The sequence below is a fragment of the Heterocephalus glaber genome, unplaced genomic scaffold (assembly GCF_053883595.1).
Source record: "Heterocephalus glaber isolate CG9 unplaced genomic scaffold, H.glaber_assembly_v1.0 deba00000546, whole genome shotgun sequence".
Taxonomy (NCBI): domain Eukaryota; kingdom Metazoa; phylum Chordata; class Mammalia; order Rodentia; family Bathyergidae; genus Heterocephalus; species Heterocephalus glaber.
In genome coordinates this window covers 28,044,124-28,069,229 of record NW_028258147.1, presented here as the reverse complement: position 1 = coordinate 28,069,229, position 25,106 = coordinate 28,044,124, and the positions used below count along the sequence as shown (strand labels likewise).

At 38.2% G+C, this 25,106-nt stretch overlaps 1 protein-coding gene and 1 pseudogene across 19 annotated transcripts in view; one reads left to right on the top strand and one right to left on the bottom strand.

Annotated features, from left to right (window-relative positions):
* Nucleotides 1-25,106, bottom strand: part of Col28a1 (collagen type XXVIII alpha 1 chain) — a 241,244-nt gene that overhangs the window by 1,718 nt on the left and 214,420 nt on the right. For 15 of the 19 annotated variants that reach the window (XM_021242833.2, XM_021242826.2, XM_021242830.2 and 12 more), the window contains 3 exons: nt 13,635-13,824; nt 11,827-11,995; nt 10,134-10,167 (listed from right to left, as the gene is read on the bottom strand). In XM_021242833.2, the coding sequence (XP_021098492.2) occupies nt 10,149-10,167; nt 11,827-11,995; nt 13,635-13,824 (378 nt within the window). In that variant the 3' untranslated portion in view covers nt 10,134-10,148. Of the gene's footprint in view, nt 1-10,081; nt 11,996-13,634; nt 13,825-25,106 lie in introns of those variants that run through there. The other 4 variants (XM_087204674.1, XM_087204675.1, XM_021242831.2 and 1 more) reach the window with 2 other exon arrangements.
* Nucleotides 4,439-5,544, top strand: LOC101720514 (mitochondrial carnitine/acylcarnitine carrier protein pseudogene; annotated as a pseudogene).

Genomic DNA, 25,106 nt, shown 5'->3' with positions numbered 1-25,106 from the left:
AAAATTAGCAAATGGTTGGGTATAGCTGCATTGAAGAGCATGCGTAAGTACTTGAAGGGAGATAAAATACAAACACTGGTGAGGTCCTGGAGAACATTGAGTACTATGACCAAGGGTTTACCCTTTACCATGAAGGAAAGAGTCCATAAAATATTTTAAAGAAGAAAATGATTTGGTCCAAATCACTGTAACTCCACAGCCCTGAGTATATAGAGATTGGAGGTGAGGAGGCAAATTTGGAAGGAAGCCAGGAGCGGAAGCAAGATACATCAGATCCATTGACTAATCAGCTATGAGGATGAGAAAGAAGAAAGAGTCTGAAATGTTTCTCAGGGAGCAGATGGGGTCACTTGCCAGGAGGATTATGCCATTCACACAGAAAGAGAGTACAGAAGGACTGCTAGTTTGAAATGAAGGTGGAGTGGGTACAAAGCATATTTAATAGACTTTGCCTCCAATTTTTAGTATGGGAAAAGTTCAAGTAATAAGCAAAATTTGAAGAAGCACAATTTTAGCCAATTTTACTTTATCAATATTTTTCCATTCTAATGCCAATATTTATTTCTTAGAAGATCAGAAATGAGACAGTTACATAAAGGCAAGAGTTGGTTTGGTTTGGTTTTCCAGTAAGGACATGTTCTGGATTTTGTTGTCATTGCTTTTAAACAGCTAAAAGCAAGTTTCAGCAGTGATTTATTCATGACAAAATCAATTTGAGAAAAATCCCAATTTGCATACACTGACAAACCATAAACTCATTGAAATGCAAGAGAGAAAAAAAAAAGACCAAAGGATAAATTTAATGCAACACCAGCTAATATGTCAAGGAGAAAATAACTGGAGAATTCTATTAATATTTTAAAATAAAGTCAAGAAACTATGAGTGTGAAGTATAAGGGCAAATCTAAAGGATGGTGGAAATAAGACTGAAACCTCCAGACCATTTCAGAGTGAAGTCTTGGCAATACACAACTTCTAATTTGCTGTATGGAACTCTTACTATGTTGTTGAGGGTGTAGCTTAGTGGTAGAGCCTTTATAGCATGTACAAGGACCCAGGTTCAATCTCCGGGTGGGAGGAAGGAGGAAATTTATGTTTCTAAGAGAACTCATGTTTCTTTTTTGTATTAAAGTTAGAAGGAAATTATTCTAAGTCTTCTATTGATGTGGCAGCCATCTTGAATGGAATCCATTGGAATAACACAGGAATGTAATATTTAGAACAGAGTGTTACACCCAGTGAGAGAGCACCAACCAGAGACCAATATTAAATCCACACAGGAGTTTATTACCGGCCAGGACCCAAGCTGAGCATCGGACTTGAGCCTCGACTGGGGGTTGACAAACATGTTTTATACACCTTTGAGGCCAGCAGTTTCTAGGTCCCCCCATGGGATAGAACTAGTAAAGTAAGCAAAAGGTACAGAAGCGGAACGTCCGGCTGTTAGAACATTTGTAAAACAATAGTTGATTAATCGTTATTTCTAAAGAGACTTTCTAAGGGGAGGAGGTTTTTAAGCTTCCTCCTTCCGAGTTCATCTAAAGGGCAGGCAGGTGGGTCAAGCAGCAATATGGAGTCTGTCTTGCTAACTAGGGTCCTTCAAGATGACATGCTGGTTTGCTACTCTCCCCTCCCTAGTCACCAAGAATATCTTCAGAAGCTGGAGGATGTGTCAGAATTAGAGGAAATAGCCATGGAAATAGGACAGACTGCTGATGCAGCCAGAATAAAAGAGGATATATTTGCTGTTCTAAAATAATAACACAATTGTTACAATGGCTCCACAAGGTCAAAGTAGGATAGTGAGAGTTGAACCCTGGAGACAGCCAGCTCTAGTTACAGCAATAGGAGTCAGTGTTACCTAAAGCCTGGGCATCTCAGGAGGAGATAATGTCCTACTAGAAACCCAAGAATACCAGGTCCCTTAGGGTTTTTGTTTAAGGCTTAAAGGCAGAGGAGATACAGGATTCTGAGGAAATTTTTGGTGAGTCTAATAGCCCTTATTTTCTTAACCCAGTTAAAACAGGGCTTAACAATTTTATTATTTAGAGGTAAGTGTGACTTTAAGTGCATTAATTTGTTTAAGGATGTTTCAATGACTACTAATTGATATAAAATGATAAAGATGAGTCCTTCTGGAATGCAAATCAGTCCAATATTTTTAAAAATTAAAATATGAAATTTCATATGTGTGAGATATGTTTTGGACTGTTCTAGTTTTAACAATCACACACATTCCTAGACTATTCTAAAGCATCTCATTTTAGTAACATTTCACTTGAAGACAACATAAGAAGTGGGGAATCTTGTACACGCGACAGTATTAACCTATCTTTGCATTGCTATTAACTAAAAACACTGGATTATGTATTTGTAGAGGAAAAGGACATACATAAATATTTAACATGTATCATTCCACATCAATTATTAGAGTCTCTCTTAAGGTTAGCCTGATTCAGAAATCCCCTTGGTGGTTCTGAACAAGTGTTGCAGGGCAGAATCACCTGAGCCTCTTTATAGGAGTACAGATGCCCTGATTCAGCCCCAGGCCTGTGTTAACATGCTTTTTTCTGACAAAGTAGAGCATCTTTTCCTGTATTTCTACTGGCCATCTTCTTTCTTAATGCCTTTCATTTTTCTTTTTTTTTTCTTTATTTATAGACTCTAGATTTGTTAGAGATGTAAAATATTATTACATGTATTGCAAATATTTTTCTCTCATTCTCTCATTTACTTATTGTTGTGTGTATGATAAAGATAAGACTAAAATTGTGAAGCCTAATTGTCATTTTATAAATTTAGCATGCTTTTCAAATACCTGATTGGGGCATTTCTTGTAATTAGCAAAGATAAGGTTTCAACCAAATGAAAATGATTGAAATGATTATCTAAGACATTTTAACATTCCACAAGTTTTTTCACTGTTAATATTACTGCACTTTTTTAGTACTTGATGAAATGCTAAAAATTCCTCAATCTCTTCATTTAAAGTGCAGACTTTAGATACTTATCTTTGTTTTTAGCACATCATATACATATTCTGTCCTTTTTCATTTGAGATTAGAAAAATAAAATGTCCTATTATCTCTCCCATCTCATTTTAACTAAAGAGAAATGGCCTCACCAGGTATTTGAAGAGTAAGCCAAAATGAAACTATAAACTACCACCCTCTTTTTGAGAATTCTTATTGTTCAATTCATTCTCTTCAGTGCCACATCAAGCTAGACAATAATCCCTCTGACCTTTTCCTTGGGGTTGCTTACAATGACATAGAGAGGAAGGAAAAGGCTCCTAGTGTCGAAAGTGGATCAGAGGGGATAATTTTCACACACTGATATATCACTTTTCTCAGCCTTCTTTTAAACCAGTGTGGATTTTTGCTTTCTTTCCCTGATTTTTTTTCTATTCCTCATTTGTAAGTAGTTATTTATTTCTGTAATGACTTTTATAAAATGAGTTCAAGTGAAGGCAAATGTGAGCTTGCAAGGAGGGGATCAGAATGCAAACAGACCAACTAAGGAGAGGCTTTTTTGTTTTGTTTTGTTTTTTGGTTTATTGAGACAAAGTCTTTTTTTTTTTTTTTTTTTTTTTGTGCTGGGGATTGAACTCGGGTCCTTGTGCTTGCATAGCAAGCGGCGAAACCACTGAGCTAAATCCCCAGCCCCGAGACAAAGTCTTGCTATACCCCAGGCTGACCTTGAACTCACAACCATCCTGCCTCAGCCTGCTATGTGTGCTGAGATTACAGCCATGTGCCACCAGCCCCAGCTTTGGCTTAAGGTCTTTCATTAGACTATAGTAAGAAGTTGGTTGGCACCCAGGATATTTAAGAATATTTGTAACTTAATAATTAAAAGACACATATCCAATAAAAAATGGGCAAGGGATCTAAACAGACATTTCTTCAAAGAAGATATACAAATGGCAGTGACCATGTGAACAGATATTCAACATGATATTTGTCATGGAAATGCAAATCAAAGTCACAACGAGATACCACCTCATACTTACTATGATGGTTATGATAAAACAATACAAATGATAACAAATGTTGATGAAGTTGGAACAAGGATACACTGCTGGCGCAAATGTAAAATGGTGAAGCCACTTGGAATATACCCTGGCAGTTCCTGAAATGGTTAAACAGAGGGACTGGAGATGTAGTTTGGGGGTGGAGCACATTTCTCATGCACAAGGCCCAGGTTCCCTGGCACCAGGGAAAGAAATAAAGGTTAAATAGAATTAACACATGACCTAGTAACCATATGAATTAACATATGACCATATTAACATAGATAAATATGTATAATAGTTAATTTATGTGTCAACTTCCTTGAGTCTCATGGTACATGGATATTTGGTCAGATGTCATTCTGAGTATGTCTCTGAGTGTGGGTCTTATCCAATCAACTGAAAGCTTGAGCAAAACAAAGGCTGATGGTCCCAGAAGTTAGAAGTAACCCTGCCTGCCTGCTTGAGGTCCAACTGCACATGCAGCCACCAGGTTTGCCTGGACAGCCTCCCATGTACTCAGGGAGCATTGACTGTTTCTGGAAGACTCTATTAGAGATGATGGCATCACAGGGATGTACCAGGGTATGGCTGACCCTATCATTGGGGTCACTTCCGTGTTTGCTGTGTTCTTCTTTAAGTTTGGTTTAGGGAAGAAAGTACAGCAGAAATCTCCAGATGATATGCTTAGCCACCCCAAAATATTTGCTGCTGGGATGTTATCTGATATATTTACCACAGAAATCATGACCCCTGGAGAAAGAAGCAAGTGCTTATTACAGATTTATGCTTCTTCAGGGGAAACCAAGTACACTGGAACTTGGACTGTGCAAAATGCTGTTCCAGGGATCTGGAACTGCGAGGCATCTATAAATGGACTGTGCTCACCTCGTGAGAGATGTGCCAGCCAGTAGGATGTATTTCATGACATATGAGTGGCTGAAAAATATTTTCCCTGCAGAGGGAAAGAATGTCAGTGACCTCAACACTCTTCAAATCCTGGTAGCTGGGGGAACTGCAGGGATTTTTAAACTAGGCTGTAGTGATGCCTCTAGATGTGCTCAAGTCCCATTTCCAGACTGCACCTCCTGGAAAATATCCTAACTGTCTCAGAGATGTGCTGAGAGAGCTGATCCAGAATGAAGAAATCACATCCTTGTACAAAGGATTCAATGCAGGGATGATCTGAGCCTTTCCAGCCAACACAACCTCTTTCCTTGGCTTTGAAGTTCCCATGAAGTTCTTCAATTGGGTCACTCCCAACTTGTGAGGCTGAAGGCTGCTGAGGGCTTCTGGATGCTGGACACTCACTGAGGAGAAGCAGTGGACAGGATAGGACTAGGTCAGGCCAAAGGGTGAGAGGGATAATAGGACCAGAGTGTGCATGGACTTGCTGAAACTGTTGCCCTAATGGAGCATAACACTAATTTTGTCATAAAGGGGCATAAACATGGGTGTGTCTAAGCCATCTTCTTCATCATCATCATCATCCACCCACACTACTCTTTCCTTATGAAAACATGTATTTTGCCATAATGGATTGTCTTCATCATCCATGGATGAGTAATCTGATGATTTACTTTTGACCTCCTCTAAAACTTCCAAATCTGGCTTTTCCTATGCCATTGTACTGAATTGGGCTACTTCTACCAGAAAAATCAAAAGAAAATTGTTTTTAAAACAAATCCTAGAGTGGTGTGGGTTTACTATACTCTCTGTTATGTTCAGGTAAACATACGTAAAACCAATTAGATGGTACAAAATGTGGATGAAAAAAATCTCAATTTGACACTTTTGCACAGGTACACACACTTTGCATTTTGTTGTACCAAGTGGGTAAATACAAAGATTGCTTCCTGCATCCCTCAGGCAAAGGTACTGAGACATATAGCCAGCTATTATGATGCTAAAGTAAAAATCTAAAGTAGAAAATAAGGGATGGGTTTGTAGAACTCAACGATATGCTCAATGGGTTTAATAATGTCCTCTACTTTCTAGGACTTGATGTCCCATTTTGAAACTTGAATTCACCCAAAAGATTTGGAGATGGAATAAGTAGCTTCTTGACCAGATACCACCTGTAGCTAGAGTGCTGCTTGCTGGGTGACTGCCAGCCCTATTAAATCCCAATACTCCTGGCTAAAGAGGCAATCTCATCCTCTCACTTGAGGCACAAAGCACTATTCACTCAGCTGACCAGAAGCTGGAATCTTTTTCAAATCCTAGCCAAGAAAATTAACTGATTTCCAGGGAACCACCTAATCCTGGGCTGTATATAGAAATGAGGATTTAAAGCCCACTTCTGTCTATCTAAACTGGATTGATATGCCTAGGTGTCCCAGCCTGCGGGTAAGTCAACGGAGACCCTAGAGGGGGAGTGAGAATGACAAAGGACAGGGGACACGAGAGATGGAGACAAGACAGGTTTCTGATCAAGTCTCGTTTATTGCGGAAGCTGCTACAACATATATACCGTAGGGCTAGAGGGGAGGAGCAAGAGGAGGGTACTGGGGCTCCTTCCTTGTTGCCGGGTAGATTTGCAGCAGGCCCGGATATGTCCGTAAAAGGCACTCAAGAGTTCTAGTGGGGGGGCAAGGCCCCCCACACCTAGGAACAGATAGCCTGTTAACCATTTGTTATAGCTTTTGTCTAGATGGCCCCTCAAAGCCTCATGTGGTCATAGGTGGGACTTTTCAGAAGTGGCAGGATCTAGGATGTGTGATGCTAGGTTTAAATTGTGTGATGATGGGATTCAGAGTGTGTGATTACTAAATTAGTCCACTGGTTGGTTTGGCATAGTTCTGGGTATGGATAATGGGAAGGTGCACCCTGGCTGTAAGTGCTAGCCAGTGTAAAGGTGTGTGGCCTGGGTATAATATAAGGGACAGCTATTTCACTGCTTGCTGCCTTACTGCCTTGCTGCCTTCTGCCTGCCATGAACTCTTTCTCCTCTAGCACACCACCCTTCCGTGAAGCCAGCCAACTATGAACTGAAACCTCTACAAACTGTGAGCCAAATAAACCTTTCAGTGTCAAGTATTGTCTCAGCAAGAAAGAAGAACTAAGACATCATTGGATATTGAGGTTTTTTTAAAGTTTTTTTTTACACAAACGAACAATGAAAAGTAAAGCTAGAATAGTCTAATTTCTCAGGAGTAGGTGGTGAATTTTACCTCCTATACAATGAGGAGAGTACCAGCTTGCTGGGATAAGTACAAAAGCCTATAGTATAGGAAGGCTCTTTTTGCACACTCTTTTTTCATGATACTGCCCAATTTTAACTCTGAAAATAAATAAATAAAACTAGTTCAACTTGGTTTTAGATTTATTGAGTTATTCATATGTGTAAGGAATTGGTGTTACAGAGAGAAATGAGACATGAATGTCTTTGCTCCTGAATACCTCAGACAGCATGTAGAATATAGAGATAGTGTGATAGGTAATATAATAGCCCCAAAGATGTCCACTTCCTAATCCCCCAAACCTGTGAATATGCTACCATATGTGGCAAAAGTGAAGCCACACATTGAGGTAAGAAGAGAATGACTTAGAGGTAGGAAGTTTATCCTGGATTACTCAACTGGATCCTACTTTTCCACATGAGTTCTTGAAAGCAAAGAACCTTTCCTGACTTCAGTCAGAGAACCAGAGGATAGAAGCATGAGAGAGACCTGACCTGCTGTTGGATTTAAAAACAGAGGAGGGGCCACAAACCAAGGAATGTGAATGGCCTTCAGATGTTGGAAAAGGCAGGGAAATGGATTTTTTTCTGAGGTCCTCTAGAAAAAACACAGGCCCACAGATGCCCTGATTTTAGCTGAATGGGACCTACATCAGACTTTGGACCTACAGAACTCTAAGATAATATATTTTGTTGTCTAAGCCCACCAAATCTGTATTATAGCAGCAAAGGAAATGAATGCAGCTGTGCCCCTATGAAGCGCTAAGCAGCTCAGCTTGTGATTAGTGTGTGGAATGGAGACAAAGCCAAGAGCTTTATGTCCTCAGTGTTGGACATGAGTGATAGGGATGAGAAGGCACCACAAGTAAAGAGGCCTTCTGAGTGTCCTTGGGTAATACAACTTGGTTAGCCACCAGAAGTAGAAAAAGAATGTTTCAAAGGGACAAATACCCAAATCAATATTACAACATTTTGTGTATCAATTTTTTTGAGGGGTGGGAAGGTAAAGTTATGGAAAGCTTTAAAAAGTAATATTAATACTTCTGCTCCTATCAATATAGCAGCCTAGATATTCTGAAGGGTCTTTCTACTTTCAACAATGTATGGTAACAGATACAGTTTATGTGCATTTCAGGGCTTCCAGGAAGTAAAATGATACTCAAATCCCTTTATCCCACCACCGCAACAAAAATATAATAGAGCCCTTTTTATATTGCTCACACATTTAACCCAAGGATAATAAAAAGTAAGTTAAGCAAATTTTTAGAAATCATCTAGAAATCACCTACAAGCTAACAGGATAGTAAGGAATTACCAGGCGCAATGATGGAAGTCTAATCAGACTCCCCAAATTCAAAGACCCAATTCAAAAATGGGCATCTGAAATGAACAGACATTTCTCAGACAAAGAAGTAAAAGCAGCAAATAAACATAGGAAAAAATGTTCAACATTACTGGTCATTCAAGAGATGCAGATGAAAACAACACTGAGATTCCACCTCACCCCAGAAAGAATGGCTGCTATTAAGAAATCAACCAATAACAAATGCTGGTGGGGATGTGGAGAGAAAGGAACCCTTCTCCATTGTTGGTGGGAGTGCAGACTGGTGAGACCGCTATGGAAATCAGTACGGAGATACCGCAAAGAACTAGGGCTGGAGGTCCCATTTGACCCAGCTATTTCCCTGCTGGGTATTTTCCCAAAAGAATTAAAAGAATCATACCACAGAGATATATGTGTACCCATGTTTATTGCACCACAGTTTGTTATAGCTAAAGCTTGGAAATAGCCCAAGTGCCCATCAACTGGAAACTGGATAAAGAAGATGTGGTTTTTAAATAAAATGGAGTACTACTCAGCCATAAAGAATGAGAAACTAGAGTCATTTATAGCTAAATGGATGCATATTGAGGCCATACTCTTAAGTGAAATAAATAAGACACATATGTGTAAATACTGAATAGTTTCTCTAGTGTGAGAAACTGAGAGAGTAAACAAGGACTAAAAGGATTAATAATAATTAATACTTTGATAATAAATAATTGATACTTTGAAATAGGAAATGGTCCAAAGGGGTAGGGGTGGTGGGAGGAGATGGGGGGAAAGGAAAGAATGGAAAGGAAAAATTATGAGAAAAGAAAAAAAAATGGAAACGACGTATGTAAATAGGGAAGGGTTTAGGGGTGAAGGGTGCACAGGTAATGGGGAAAAAATGAGAACCAAGATACGTCATGTACAGGTACAAGCACCCAAAGATAAATGTAAATGTACTGTATACCTAAAATGTACCAATAAAAGAATTTAAGAAAAAAAAATGATGGGAGTCTAGAGAAGTAATGCCAGTACTCAGAGTGATTTTTGTCCTGGGAAAATTTCCCTTCAAAGAAAGGTAACTGAGAAACTGACAACATAAATAAGGAACAAAAAGCACCATCCATTAAAATTAAGACAATTCAACAGAAAGGATAGGCGGGCAGGAGGGAGGTGAGAAGGTAAAAAGACATGCTATAATGACATTAGCAACATAAATATACAGTAAAAGTTATGACCTGTAATACATAAGAACTCCAAGGATTCAGTAAGAAAAATGTTAAAATGAAAAATCTTCCACAGTTATAGGCATGTATTTCATAGAAGCAGCAGCAAAGATGGAAATGAGCATGGTAAGCTGTCACCAAAGAATGCTATATTAAAACAAGACACATTTTACACTCATTTTAGCAAAATTAAGAAGTCTGACGCAAGGACCCGAGTTTGAGCCCCAGTACCCCCCCACACACACAAAAAATTAAGAAGTCTGATAACACTAAGTATTGACTAGAATATCAAGCAATGGTAACTCTTATGCACAACTGGTGAAAATTTAAAATAAATTCGTTCAAACACCTTGGGAAAAAATCAGTATACATATTATATATGAGCTTTGAATATTTACATACCCTGCTGTCCAGAAGTTACTTTTGGATATACACCCTATAGAGACACAGGGGTGTGCACAGAGACATATGAATAAAAGCAGTCATCACAACACTGGTAGAACAGTAAAAAAAATGATATTGATCATAGTAATGGTTAAATATATTGTGTATATTCACACAAATATTATACAACTGTGAAAGTAAATATATATACATAAACAATAATGTAATAATCTAGCAAATTATGACAGAAATTTTCTAAAGCTCAAAAACTAATAAACTATTTAGGAATACATTCCTATGTGGGAAAACACATGGATTATTTATAATATTGAATGAAAATAACAAGTTGCAGAATACTAGAGTACAGCACCATTTTTACAAAGCTTTAAAATAAACAAGACTAAATGCCTATTGTTTAGTGATCCACAGGGATCAAATGTAGTTTTACATGTGAAATTACATATAAGAACCAATAGCAACACAGAGTTTAAATTAGAATATCTGGAGCAGGGTCTGTGGTGGAAAAGGGACACACAGGAGCTTCAATAAAATCAGTAAAACTTGGTTCATTCTCCAGATGATGTGTTCAGTGGTATTTATCTCATTCTCACATTTTAAAATTTACAATCATGTTGCATATATTCTTTTGGAGTATCAAATATTACATAATAAAAATTTAATTTCACCATAAAATTGTAATATTTTTGCTAAGATTGCTATTCTATAAATACTTTTTTAAGGAGTTGAACTTAAATGAGAACCACAAGCCTGAATGGAAAAAAATGTGTTGATGAGACAGACAAATGCTGTCTGAGCTCAGCTCAGGACTAATAGTCTTCTCAGACTTCATATCACAAAATCATTATAAAATAACAGATCCAATCCCCCATAACTCTCCATTACTCTTTTCCATTTGGTGGCCCATTTTTCAGTGTAAGTCCTGTCTCTAAAATGCCTTGCTCAAGAGTGGATGTGGGATGTATGTGGCTCTTGACTGCCAAGTGCCTTCTAATTCTATCTCTAACAAACTCAAAAGTTCCCATTCACATATTTTGAAGGAAGAGTATAAAAAGTTGTTTTATTTAAATAAGAGTTTATAATGATGGTTTTGTTACCAGACATATTAGAGGATTGGGAAGGGGCAGTGTAGAATGCATTTGACTTAAGTAATTTTGATTCAGATTAGTTTCTCTCTACTATCACTTTTAGGGCAACTGACAAAAATCTATCCTCACTATCCCTGCTCCTAACTCAGCATTCAGGCACACACGTGGCCCTTCAATTTTCAACCCTAAGTCCTCCTCCACCAGTTACCTTTTGTTACTGACTGGTTGTGTGAGTGTTAGGGGAGAGGGGGCATGTGCAGAGTGGGGTGTGAGCCAACATAATGCAAACAATAGGAATTAACAGGCATCAGAATCACACTGCAGGCTGTGAGACAGACCTGTGCACAGAAGTTAAACAGCCTTGAGTCCAAATTCCCAGCTCTACCACCTTTTAGTTGGGTGACAGTTGATGAGCTACTAAATTTGTCAGATTCTTAGCTTTCTCATCTGTTTAAACAGTTAATGTATCTACATCCTAGGGCTGTCATGCAGTTTCAAGTACACTTGTAAATTATAAATACTTAGTATACATGCCAATATGGTGCTTTGTTTGTATTGTGTTCTTTCTAGACTTTTGACAGAGACAGATAAGTTTACTTGCTCACTCTTTCATGCAGACATCTTCACATTCCTTTTCACTGTTGAATCGATTTCCTGAGCCATTACAGCCACTGAACCAAAAGCGGGCACAGGAGTTGACCTGCTTGTCATAATACCATCGAACCACATAGTCACCACAGTTCCCAGGCTTCAAGGGTTCCAAACATCTCTGATCTAGGGTGAGAAAAAGATGTATAGTATTGCCAGATGTTTTCCCTTTATTGAAGTAATGAACTATAAAAGCTTTATGAAGTTATGGAAGTAAATGATTAATTCCCTATGCATACTAACAGATCAATTAAGACAATTAGTGAAAGAATTCATAATACTCAATATTATGCCCACCACCTGACCCTCTACTACTAGATATTCATTCTTTTGGAAACAAAAGCTTTTAATCATGAAACACCATTAAAAATGCATATTTTCCTGAAAGCATTATAAAACTTCATTGACTAAAACTTTTCTGGGGATTCACTGACAGAAGATAGGGTTGTTTTCATTTACTTTGGGGTTTTATTTAAAATCCAACTTGACAGGTAGAGAGACAATGACTTCAGACTTCTGGACACATTCCATTCTAGTTTATTCATAGAGAATACCACTATGATCACACTCTGCCTATTAAAAAAGGAAAACCTTTTAAATTACTAAAAAAGTAAAATGAGCTCTCTATCACAATTCTCTATTAAATGATAGCTCTTATAGGACAGTAAAAATATGATATGACTTCTCATATCAGTTTATAACTAAATTTCAGAAATGCATCTACTATAGGAAAGCAAAAGAACCCTATTGTGCTAATGAGGCTCATTTAATCACAGAGTTTCTCATTTGTTAAATCCACTTTTATAGGACAACACTCCATTTTGCCTTGATTCCTATTTCCTAGTGAAGGTGTGATTCCAAGGTGAGAATTTCCAGAACAAAAGACCCAACAGATAACTGCTATCTAGGACTTTTATTTGTGAGATAGTTTATATGTCATAAGCTTCATTTTTCTATAGCAAAACCAGCCCTTTCTCCATTTCCCCAGATTTAGAGTATATCTTGAATCATTTATCAATGATTATGATAAATATTAGTATTTATTGATATTACCAACATCAGTTATGATTAATACTGATTAATTATTTTCAAAAACTAACCTCTAAAGGCCAGGGATTTAGCTCAGTGGTTTCGCCGCCTGCTGTGCAAGCACAAGGACCTGAGTTCGATCCCCAGTACCAAAAAAATAAAAATAAAAAACAACTAACCTCTAAATCTACATCTCCTACAAAGCCTCTTTAGGCAAAATGGAAAGGAACAAACTTTTATTACTTTTGTTCTTAAAAACAAACTAAAAACTGTCTACTGTATGACTTGTTTTCAAGATGATCTAAGGTTCTTGAGGACGTGGATATTATTCTTTCTTACATATTTTGCAAAACACATATATATATAATGATGTCTTTTCTATATGTATCAGCTCCATGGAAAACATACTAATGGAATCAGAATCTGAATTTCAGAATTTTCTTCCTTTTTATATAATCAAGTGAAAGGCATGTGTAAGGAAACAGGGAACAGCAGGGACTATGGAAAGCAAGACAACACAATCTTCTCTAAAGGTATTCAAATTAAAAGAACAATTTAAAATTTTTATTATCACATTTATTCTACAGCCACCTGGTTTCAGATTCTACATATAAGTCAGTGAAAAATATCTTTGTCTTTCCTGTTTATAGCCATAATGGATGAGATTTAAGAGACCATCTTCACTGTGCCTTCCTCATATGGGAAATACAGCAGCTGGTTGGAAGATATTTCTTACCTTTGTACAACAAATTTTCCATGTCTGGTGTCCAAATGGGATTGGGAGTTCCAGTTTTCATGTCACTAGAGGTGCTATGAGATGGCTGAAGAGTGGTGGCAACCTTGGAGGAGGCAGTGGTGGCCAAGCCATCAGCCCAAGTAGGCTCTGGAGCCTCATTTTCTTCAGCCTGGCCTGCAAGGACAATGAACTGCATGCACACACACACAAATTACATTTTTTATTTTTAATAATACCAAGTCAAAAAACCTACTTTGGGGCCAGGGATTTAGCTCGGTGCTTCACCCACCTGCCTTGAAAGTGGAAGGACCCAAGTTCGATCCCTGGTACCAAAAACAAAACAAACAAACAAACAAAAAAAACCCTAGTTTGCCCAGGGAACATTTAAGGAAAGGTTCAGCATTGTTGTAACACTCTGATATTGACTCTTTCAAATGAAGGCTCAAGAAATAATGCCTTTCCTCTACATCTGCATCTTGGGAATGGATCTAGGTTGTGCATTTTCCTACCACTTTGTGTGGGTGTCTGTACACACCTATGTACTCCCCACCACAAGGCACCACCAGGCATGGATGCCAGACCTTCCAGAGAGATCTGCAGGTAGGGCATGAAAGATGTGAGGTGGGGAAGGGTTTATTATCTTTATTTTTTGCTTAGTCTCTGCTTTGAGGAAAACAACCAGGCCAAAATAATTTCATGGCCTTTTTCTCTCCATTTCCTAATACTAGAAATCTTGAAAATGTAATCAGCTATAACAAAACTAAAAGATTTTGAGGCTGGGAATTGGAGTGGTAGAGGACAATAACACAGTTGACATAAAAATACTAATAGTAATCACTTGCCATCTCACTTGACTGCTTGCCCAATCTCAGCTGAAAACAACTTTTGCCTGCCCTTCTTATCATCCCAACCCCAACTAAATCCAAATGCCACGGAGTGCTTAACTTCTACGAAAATTGTCTGATATTATGCGGCATCTAAACCACAAAGGGTTACAATTTCAAAAGCAAATTTTCAGGACTTAAAATTTCTAGGTTTCATTTAAATTTATGATATGTAATGAAACAAGAAGAAATGTGTTTTTCTTTTTAAAAAGGAAAGTCATGTCACTTTTCTTTTTTTTTTTTTTGGTACCGGGAACGAACTCAGGACCTTGCGCTTGCGAGGCACGCGGCAGAACACTGAGCTAAATCCCCAGCCCTCACGTCAGTTTTCTGGACCACATTATCAGGAGCTAGGCAAACACTCTGTGGGAACAACTGTGTTCTCTTTTTATCCTTTAGATCCCAGCTACACGGGGTTAAGCCAGTCATTCACCTGAACTGTGACCCAGTATGGGCATTTGTCCATGCAAGACCCTCTCTTTTGAGTTTGTTTGCTTTTTATATGTTTAAAAAGGTGGACTGATGCACTAGGTAGTTTTTGATGCTTTTCTACCCAGAGTTCCTTACAAACTATGACCACAGCCACGCACCGCCATTCACTGTCCTCTGCCATTTAATCTGTTCTATTGTATTTGATTCTGCACGCATTCACACACACACACACACACACACACACACACACACACAATTAGGGAAGGGCTAATTCTATTTTTTGTGTACGTATACTTTTACAGTTATTGAGTACTACCAGGCAAGTCAGAACACTTATTTCTATTAGGATTAATTGTCAGCCCTATAGTAATTTTTTTTTTTTTTTTTTTTTTTGGTATCAGGGATCAAACTCAGGACCTTGTGCTTTTCAGGGCAGGCAGCAGAACCACTGAGCTAAATCCCCAGCTCCCCTACAGTAGTTTTTCAGTGGTTCCAAAACACAACCTTTGGTGCAAATGAAGGTACAGCTGTACATTACCTTAGTCTTATCCTCTGTGGAACATGGCAACTTGAATATCAACTTTAGTTATAGCAACAAAACTAGAGAATTTTAAATCTAGAGAAAAACTCTCAGCCCCTCATTCCCCACTGCGGAGAACTGAGAAAGGCCTGGTCTCAGGAAAGGAATGCTATTGTTATTTTTTGCTTGCACATATGTCATTTTGAGCAAGAAATAAAAATTTGAGAAGCAGTTTATCAAAGGTAGAAGCCAGCTGATATTAGTTAGTCTACACTTCAGATATATCATCTGAAGAATGAGAATGTTTCTTTGCAGAAGTGCTCTGGGCAGCATAGTTTTCTTAAAGGAATTCACTCAGCCTTTGAATCTTGAGTCCTGCAGCCTCATAAGTTATTCTCTACCATTTGCAAGTATAGGACTATTTGGGGTTTTTTTGTCAGTCATATAACCATTTAGGAATTTTGATCACTGTAACATTACACCTCACTTTAGAATAAGCACAATTAACCTTGTTTATATATGAAAATGTCATCAGTCTTCTGGATCAACATAATTTAGATTATTTAAACAAATGCATAATTTTTATGGCGTGCAATTTTTATAACTTTCTTTCCTATTACAAAAGCAAACATGTTCATGGAAAGGAACTTTAGAAAATATGAACAACTAAATAGAAGAAAATAAATATAAGATGTAGTTCTACCTCTGAGAGATATCATACTAGTTATTTTTACATTTTTCTCAATCCTTTTTTCTATGTGCATAGATTTTTAAACAAGAAAATGCTATATGTTTGGTTTACCATGTGAGATGCTGTTTATTTTTTCATTTAATATATTATGATCATAGCATATATTTAGCTGTGACTATAACACTATTTTAAATATGGAACATAATCTAATGGTCTTTAAGGAAATGTATTTCCTTTTTTTCTGTTATAAACCTCAAGGCTATCTACTAGGTTAATGAACATATATATTTAAGTCTTTTGAGAAAAAGTTCTCTCCAAATTTTTTTTTACAAATTTGCACACTCACTACCTTTCCTAAACAGTCACCATTTATTAGCTGTTCTGATTGAAAAATTAGATAATTGCCAGTTTGATGGGTGTAAACTTCTCTAGCTGATCTAGAGCCCTGCCACAAGCTGTCTCCTCCAGTTATACTCTGGCCTCCTACTACTCCCTGTCCTAACTCTCCATTTCTTCTTCCTCTTCATTCTGCCTCAGGCTCTCAAATCAACCCTTTCACTCCCTATAAAATTTCCAATAACCAGTCAGCACTAATTCTCCCCTTCTAGATGGTGTACAGTACCTTCCGACTCTCCTCCACTTGGCCCCGATCATATAGAATTTAATCTGCAACCCTTTTCTACTGTAGGAGAATATACCACCATCACATATGCCACTTTTGTATATTATTTTGAGCTAAGGGCAATTGACAAATGAGAAAAACTGATTCAAGAGAAACTCTCCACCCTCTCCTTATTTACCCAAAAGTAGAACATAAATTTTTAAAGTTGTCCCCCACCTCTCTCTACCAGGAAGCATAGAGTTAATCACTGGAGACAGTGCTAGTCCTAGCCCAGAGACAGTGCCAGAGGACTTTACATGATAGATTTATGTGGCCCTTGTCTTGCTCTAGTTCCTCCATATATTCACTTTCCCATAATTTGCTACCCTAGAAACTCAAAGTCCTTTTCCTTTGTCTTGTCACTGTCTGCAGATGTATTATTCTTTTGTTAGGATGCTGCACAAGCTCACAGGGCTCTCTGCCCCTCTGAATTATTCTTCATGGAGTGTTCCTTTGTGTATGTGTGCTGCACATGTTAATACGCTTACTTGTGCTCCTCTTGTTTATCTGCCTGTCAAATTTAAAAAGCTCCAGACATTGAGCTTAAGAGGGTGAAGGAAAAAGAAAAATGGTCCTCCCTTTCACTATCTTGTATTGTTTTCTATTTCACATGTATAAATATCATATTCCTGATAAGAGAAGTTAAACTATGCCACTTTTGCTTGTTTTCTTACTTTCTCTTCCTCTTTTTTCTTTTTATCTCTATAAATAAGTAAATAGTAGCTACTGAACAAATTCACAGTGGGTTAGGGTCTATTACTCATCTTTAGGTTGAACTTAATAAAGCACAGAGCACAACAGAGAACTTTGGAGGATCCAAGTCCTCTAGGCTTTAATGTCATCCTTTTAAAAATAATAAAAAAGAATAAGATTAGACCCTAACCTAGCTTCCAACTCTAAGATTGTATTTAAGAAACAAACTTAACTGGTAGAATAAACACCAAATTCATGCTAATGGTTGGCTCTGGCCAGAGGACAATGAGCTCTGGGAGAAAACAAACTCAGAATTAAACTGTGAGTGAACCAAAGGAAACCCAAGTTTCATGGGGGGGGCACCCAGGTATTTGTTATATTGCTTTTTTTAATCGATGTTAAAACAAGCCTGCCCACAGGTCTGCACATCTCTGCTCCACCCTTGCAGAAGTGGGTGGCCTCAGCTCCATGCAGGGTTTCACCATAGTAAAAGGTGCAGAACAGGAGTCTAGGAGGGGTTGAGGGCCTGACACCCATGGTCCAGGGCTGCTGCATACAACTGGACGAGCAGAGGTGCTAATCATTCTTCTCTGACAGCTGCTCTTTGAATGGAGGAAAACACCCAGTGCAGCACCCCCAGAACATGAATGCATGAGCTAGGAATTGCCAACCAGGCAGCACACCATTCCAAAACTTTGGTTTTCATTTCTGAAAATTTTCCTCATAATTTGTTACCCAGAATCTGGCATATATTTTAGACAAGCTTTTCAAGTCTGAGCTCATGTCTCCTCTGGATGAACACTAAATATCCTGTGCATTAGCCCTTGTGTTCAGATTTAGCATTTTCCAAGCAGTGAGGGTCACAATTTCTCCCATTTGGGCATGAAAGATTCTGCCACTGCCAGAGGGCTGGACAGCCAGTGCCTTCTAAGCATTACTGCTCAGAAACTCTCCTTGATGGGTTCCTCCCAGGGGATAAGAATGCCTTGCAAGATCTCTCACCACCTAAGTATTGAAACTGAAGACTTTAATTTGCATTTCAAGGTTGTAGTACCTTCAGGAACACCTTGAGCTTAGTCTGCACCTCCCTGGACTGACTGCTCTTCCACAGAGGTGAAATGCAGGTTTCTGTTCTGTTTCAAGTAAACCCTCTCAGAGCTTAGTCTAATGCTGGCTAGTATGGCATTGCCCAGCAAGTGTTTTAGACTTCTGTGATTTTTGTGCTTTAAAACAGGAAGAATATTCTGATAATAACCCCTTGTTTTATAGATAAGGACACTAAGACCTCCAGAAAAAAGAAGATTCACCCCATGTTGTGCAGGTCTCAGATTTCACTTCTAGGATGTCATTCCTTATGAGATAACACAATAAATTAAGTTAGAATCTGAAAGTGTAAATAGGAACCAAAATGTATACTAAATAATGTGAAATAAGAAAAAATTGTTTAAAAGGAATGGGGAAATGGGAGGGGGGGAAGAAGATTAAATGAGAAAAGAAGGAAAATATGAAAATAGAGCTTTTGTAAATGAGGGGAAGAGAGACTGAAGGGAGGGGTGGGTAATGGGGAAAAAAAAGAGGAATCAAGACACATCATATACAGGTACAAATTCCCTATGATGAATGTGATCATTATCTACATCAAAATTATACCAATAAAATTAAAAATCTTGGGGCTGGGGATTTAGCTCAGTGGTTCCAGCACCTGCCTTGCAAGTGCAAGGTCCTGAGTTTGATCCCTGGTACCAAAAAAAAAAAAAAAAAAATTAAAAATCTTTTTAAAAGAATATACAACAGACTTCTGGCCCAGAGGCATGGGCTTTTGGGCCACCATCTGTCCTGCCGCTCCCAGCCCAGAGGTAGGGGCTTCTGAGCTGCTATCCCACTGCTCCTGGTCCAGAGGAAGGGGCTTCCCAGCCACCATCCATCCCACTGCTCCCAGCCCAGAGGAAAGGGCTTTTGGAACGCAGTCTGTCCCACCATTCCTGGTCCAGAGGAAAGAGCATTTGGGCCGCTGTCCATCCCACTGCTGCCAGCCCAGAGGAAGGGGCTTCCAGGCCACCATCCCTACCGCCACTCCTGGCCCCTGTCCTGCCTCTCACAGCTCAGAGGAGGTGAGCTGCACTGGTGCCCACAACACCCCACTGCCCAACCCCAAGTTGAAATGAGAAAACACATAAATAAGTCTCAAAACCAGACTTCCAGATCACATACAGCAACCCCAAAGGGAAATGACATGGAACACTCTGATACTCAACCACTTGGATGCGCTGAACTGGCAACAAAAGGGATCTAGAAAAAATGAAATTAGAAATAATTTCTCAGATAATAGGAGAAATTGTGCCCCTAGTGCAAGAGATGATTAATAAATCTAGAGAGGAGCTGAGGAACATGATGGAATGCAAACATAGGAAACAAATGGAATCGATAAAACACAGGCAAATAGATTTCCAGGACATGAACAACACCATTGAAAGTCTACACAGCAGAATGAGCCAATGTGAGGACAGAATTTCAGATATAGAAGGTAAGATTGCAATTAATGACCAGGAAAAGAAAAATTGCTTCAAAATTATAAGGGAACATGAGAAATCAATCCAGGAGCTGCTAGGCGATGCAAAGAAGAATAACATAAGACTGATTGGAGTCAATGAAGAAACAGGAGAGAGTGCAGATGATATAAAAAACTGTTCACAGAAGTGATGGCAGAAAACTGCCCAAGCAGGGGAAGAGAACTTGACATACAGATAAGTGAGGCATATAGGACTCCAAATAGCCTTGTTCAATAAAAATCGACATATAGGCATATAATTGTTAAGATTCCAGAAACTCAACAGAAGAACAAAGTTCTACAAGCAGTTAGAGAAAAGAAACAAATCACATACAAAGGAAAGCCCATCAGAATCACAGCAGACTTCTCAACACAAACCATCAAGGCAAGAAGAGCTTGGAGTAACATATTCCAAGCCCTAAAAGAAAACAGCCTCCAACCCAGATTGATGTACCCTGCAAAACTATCTTTCAAAATTGATGGAGAAATAAGATACTTTCATGACAAAGAGCACCTTAGGAACTTTGTGAATACCAAACCATCCCTCCAAAAAATTTTAGATAATATCCTAGGAACAGACAATGAGGATCACAACCCCAGGAAGCACAGAAGAATGAATCCATCAGGCACAACAAGAAATTAAATGTAAAGGGGGAGAATCCAACAAACAGAAAAGGTCATGAAAATGATAAGTCAATATGTATCAGTTATAACCATCAATGTTAATGGTCTCAATTCACCAATCAAAAGAAATAGACTGGTATAATGAGTCAAGAAGCAAAATCCAACAATATGCTGCATACAAGAAACACACTTAATTCAAAATGAAACTCATAGACTGAAAGTTAAAGGGTGGAAAACAATACTCCATGCAACAGGAACCCGAAAAAAAGAAGGAGTAGCTATTCTCTTGGCAGATAAAGTCAATTTCACACCAACACTGATGAAGAGAGATGAAGAAGGACACTATATCCTTGTAAAGGGAACAATCCAAGAGGAAGAGATGACAATCATAAATATCTATGCACCAAACCCTAGTGCGCCCAACTATATAAAACAAATACTAACACACGAAAAGTCACATATGAACTAATACAATTGTAGTGAGGGACCTCAACACCCCACTGTCACAAATAGATAGATCAACTAGACAAAAAATAAGTAATGAAATACTAGAACTCAAACTCTTGAACAAATGAACTTAACAGATGTTTACAGAGTATTCCTCCCCACAAAATCAGAATACATATTCTTCTCAGCTGCACATGGGTCATTCTCCAAAATAGACCACATACTCACACATAGAACATGTTTAAGTAAGTGCAAAGGAATTGAAGTTGTCCCCTGTATATTATCAGACCATAGTGCGATGAAATTGGAGATCCATAGCAAAAGAAATTCAAAAAATTTCATAAACACATTGAAATTGAACAACACACTTCTGAATAACAAATGGGTCACAGAGGAAATTAAAGAAGAAATCAGACAGCTCCTTCAATTAAATGACAATGACAATACAACATATCAGAATCTATGGGACACAATGAAAGCAGTCTTAAGAGGGAAATTCATAGCAGTGAATATGCATATTAGGAAAACAGAATGAGCCCAATTAAACAACCTGATGCTGAACCTCAAGCATCTAGACAAAGAAGAGCAGGACAAACCCAAAGCTCATACAAGGGAAGAAATTATAAAGATCAGAGGAGAAATCAATGCAATGGAGACTAAGAGAACAATACAAAAAAATCAATGAAGCCAAGAGTTAGTTCTTCGAAAGGATCAACAAAATTGACAAACCCTTAGCCAACCTTATCAGAAAAAGGAAAGAAAAGGCCCAAATCCATGCAATTCGGAATGAAAACGGTAAAATTACAACAGACCCAGCACAAATCCAGAGAATCATCAATACCTACTTCCAGAACCTATATGCAAATAAGATGGAAAACACAGAAGAAATGGACAGAGTCCTAGATACATATAAATTACCAAAGTAGAATGAAGAAGATGTAAAAATTCTAAACAACCCAATATCAACCAAGGAAATTGAAAACGTAATTAAAAACTTATCAATGAAGAAAAGCCTGGGCCCTGATGGCTTCACTGCTGAATTCTACAAGACATTTTGAGAGGAACTACTGTCACTGTTGTTTAAACTCTTCAATGCAATTGAAAGGGAAGCAATACTCCCAAATTCATTCCTGGAAGCAAGCATCACCTTGATCCCCAAAGCAGAGAAACACCCAACCGAAAAGGAGAACTATAGGCCAATCTCACTAATGAACATAGTTTTAAAAATCCTTAATAAGATACTGGCAAATAGAAAGCAGAAGATCATCAAGGAGATCATTCACCCTAATCAAGTGGGATTCATCCCAGGGATGCAGGGGTGGTTCAACGTATGCAAATCAATCAATGTAATACACTATATCAATAGAGCCAAGGACAAAAAACATATGATTATCTTCATAGATGCAGAAAAAGCACTTGACAAAATCCAACATGCATTTATGATAAAAACCCTACAAAAAATTGGAATAGATGGTCTCTACCTCAAACAGATAAAAGCTATCTATGAAAAACCAACCGCCAATATCATACTAAATAGTCAAAAACTGAAATCCTTTACACTAAAATCAGGAAGAAGACAAGGATGTCCACTATCACCACTCTTGTTCAATGTAGTTTTGGAAACATTAACCACAGCAATTAAACAAGAGAAAGAAATAAAAGAATTAAAGATAGAAAACAAAGGAGTCAAATTGTCATTATTTGCAGATGACATGATACTCGATATAGAAGACCCCAAGAACTCCACCAATTAAGTCTATTCTAGACTTAATAACCAAATTCAGTCAAGTAGCTGGTTACAAGGTCAACACATGAAAATCAATAGCTTTCCTCTACACCAATGACAGACTCACTGAGAGAGAAATAGGGCAAATAATTCCTTTCACAATAGCATCCTAAAAACTGAAATACTTAGGAATCAACCTAACAAAAGAAAGCAAAGACCTCTTCTCTGAAAACTATGGCACTCTGAAAAGAGAGACTGAAGATGTCAGAAAATGGAAATACATTCCCTGTTCCTGTATAGGAAGGATTAACATAGTGAAAATGGCCATACTTCCAAAACTGCTATATAGATTCAATGCAATTCCAATTGAGATCCCAGCAGCATACTTCACAGACCTTGAGAAACCAATCCAAAAATTCATTTGGAACAAGAAGAGACCCAGAATAGCAAAAGCAATTCTAGGTAACAGAGACATGGCAGCAGGTATCACAATCCCCAATCTGCAAATATACTACAAAGCTACTGTGATAAGAACAGCATGGTACTGGCAAAGAAACTGACCTGAGGACCAGTGGAAGAGACTGGAAGATGAGGAAACAATGCCAGACACACTCAGCCATCTCATCTTTGATAAAGGAGCCAAACACCCTCACTGGAGGAAAGCTAGCCTCTTTCATAAATGGTGCTGGAAAAATTGGGTTTCAACTTGCCACAGATTAAAACTAGACCTATATCTCTCACCATGCACTAAACTAAAATCAAAGTGGATTAAAGATCTAAATATTATAATAGAAACTCTGAACCAGTTGGAACAGAGGTTAGGTAGAACTCTTGAAGACATTGGTGTAGGAAAAGATTTTATGAACAAAACCTCAGTTGCCCGTGAAGTAGTACAAACAATCAACAAGTGGGATCTTTTCTTATTAAAAAGCTTCTGCACAGCAGGAGAAACCAGCAGCAGTGTGAAGAGACAACCCACAATGTGGGGAAATATCTTCACCTGCTTTTCCTCAGACAAAGGTCTACTATCTCGAATCTATAAAGAAATGAAAAAGATCAGACCTCCCAAATTTAAAGACCCAATCGGAAAATGGGCATCTGAAATGAACACACATTTCTCAGACAAAGAAGTAAAAATAGCAAATAAATACATGAAAAAATGTTCAACATCACTGGTCATTCGAGAGTTGCAAATGAAAACAACACTGAGATTCCACTTCACTCGAGAAAGAATGGCTGCTATCATGAAATCAACCAATAACAAATGCTATCGGGGCTGTGGGGAAAGAGGAACCCTGCTCCACTGCTGGTGGGAGTGTAGACTGGTGCAAGCACTGTGGAAATCAGTATGGAGATACCTCAAAGAATTAGGAGTGGAAGTCCCATTTGACCCTGCTATTCCACCGCTGGGGATGTTCCCCAAAGAATTAAAAGAATCATACCACAGTGATATATGTGCACCCATGTTCATAGCAGCACAGTTTGTGATAGCTAAAACTTGGAAACAACCCAAATGCCCATCAACTGCAGACTGGATAAAGAAAATGTGGGTTTTTAAAAATAAAATGGAGTACTATTCAGCCATAAAAAATGAGAAATTAGAGACATTTATAGCTAAGTGGATGCACATTGAGGTGATACTCTTAAGTGAAATAAATAGGACACACATGTATAAATACCGAATAGTTTCTCTGGTGTGAGAAACTGAAAGTGTAAGTAAGGACTAAATATATAATAGGTAATGTGAAATAGGAAGAAAAGGGGCAAAGGGGAAGGAAGTGGGAGGGCTAGGGGAAAGGATAGAAAGGAATGGGATTAATATGAGAAAATGGAAAAATAGGAACAAAATCTTTGTAAATAGGGAGGACTGGAGGGGTTGAAGGGAGGGCTGGGCAAGTGTGAAAAATAAGAACCAAGAGAGATTATGTAAAAGTGCAAATTTCCAAAGATGAATGTCATTATATTGTATACCTAAAATGTACGAATGATTAGAATGAATAATCGATAATGCAAAATAGAAAAGGTCCAAAGGGGGTAGGGGTAGTGGGAGGGGCAGGGGGAAGGAAAGAAGGGAAAGGAAAAATGCTGCGAAATGGAAAAAATGGAAATAAAGTGTTTGTAAATAGGGAAGGGTGGAGGGGGTGAAGGGAGGGCTAGGGGTGGGGAAAAAATAAGAACCAAGATGCATTATGTAAAGGTACAATTCCCAATGAGAAATGTAATTGTGCTGTATACCTAAAATGTAC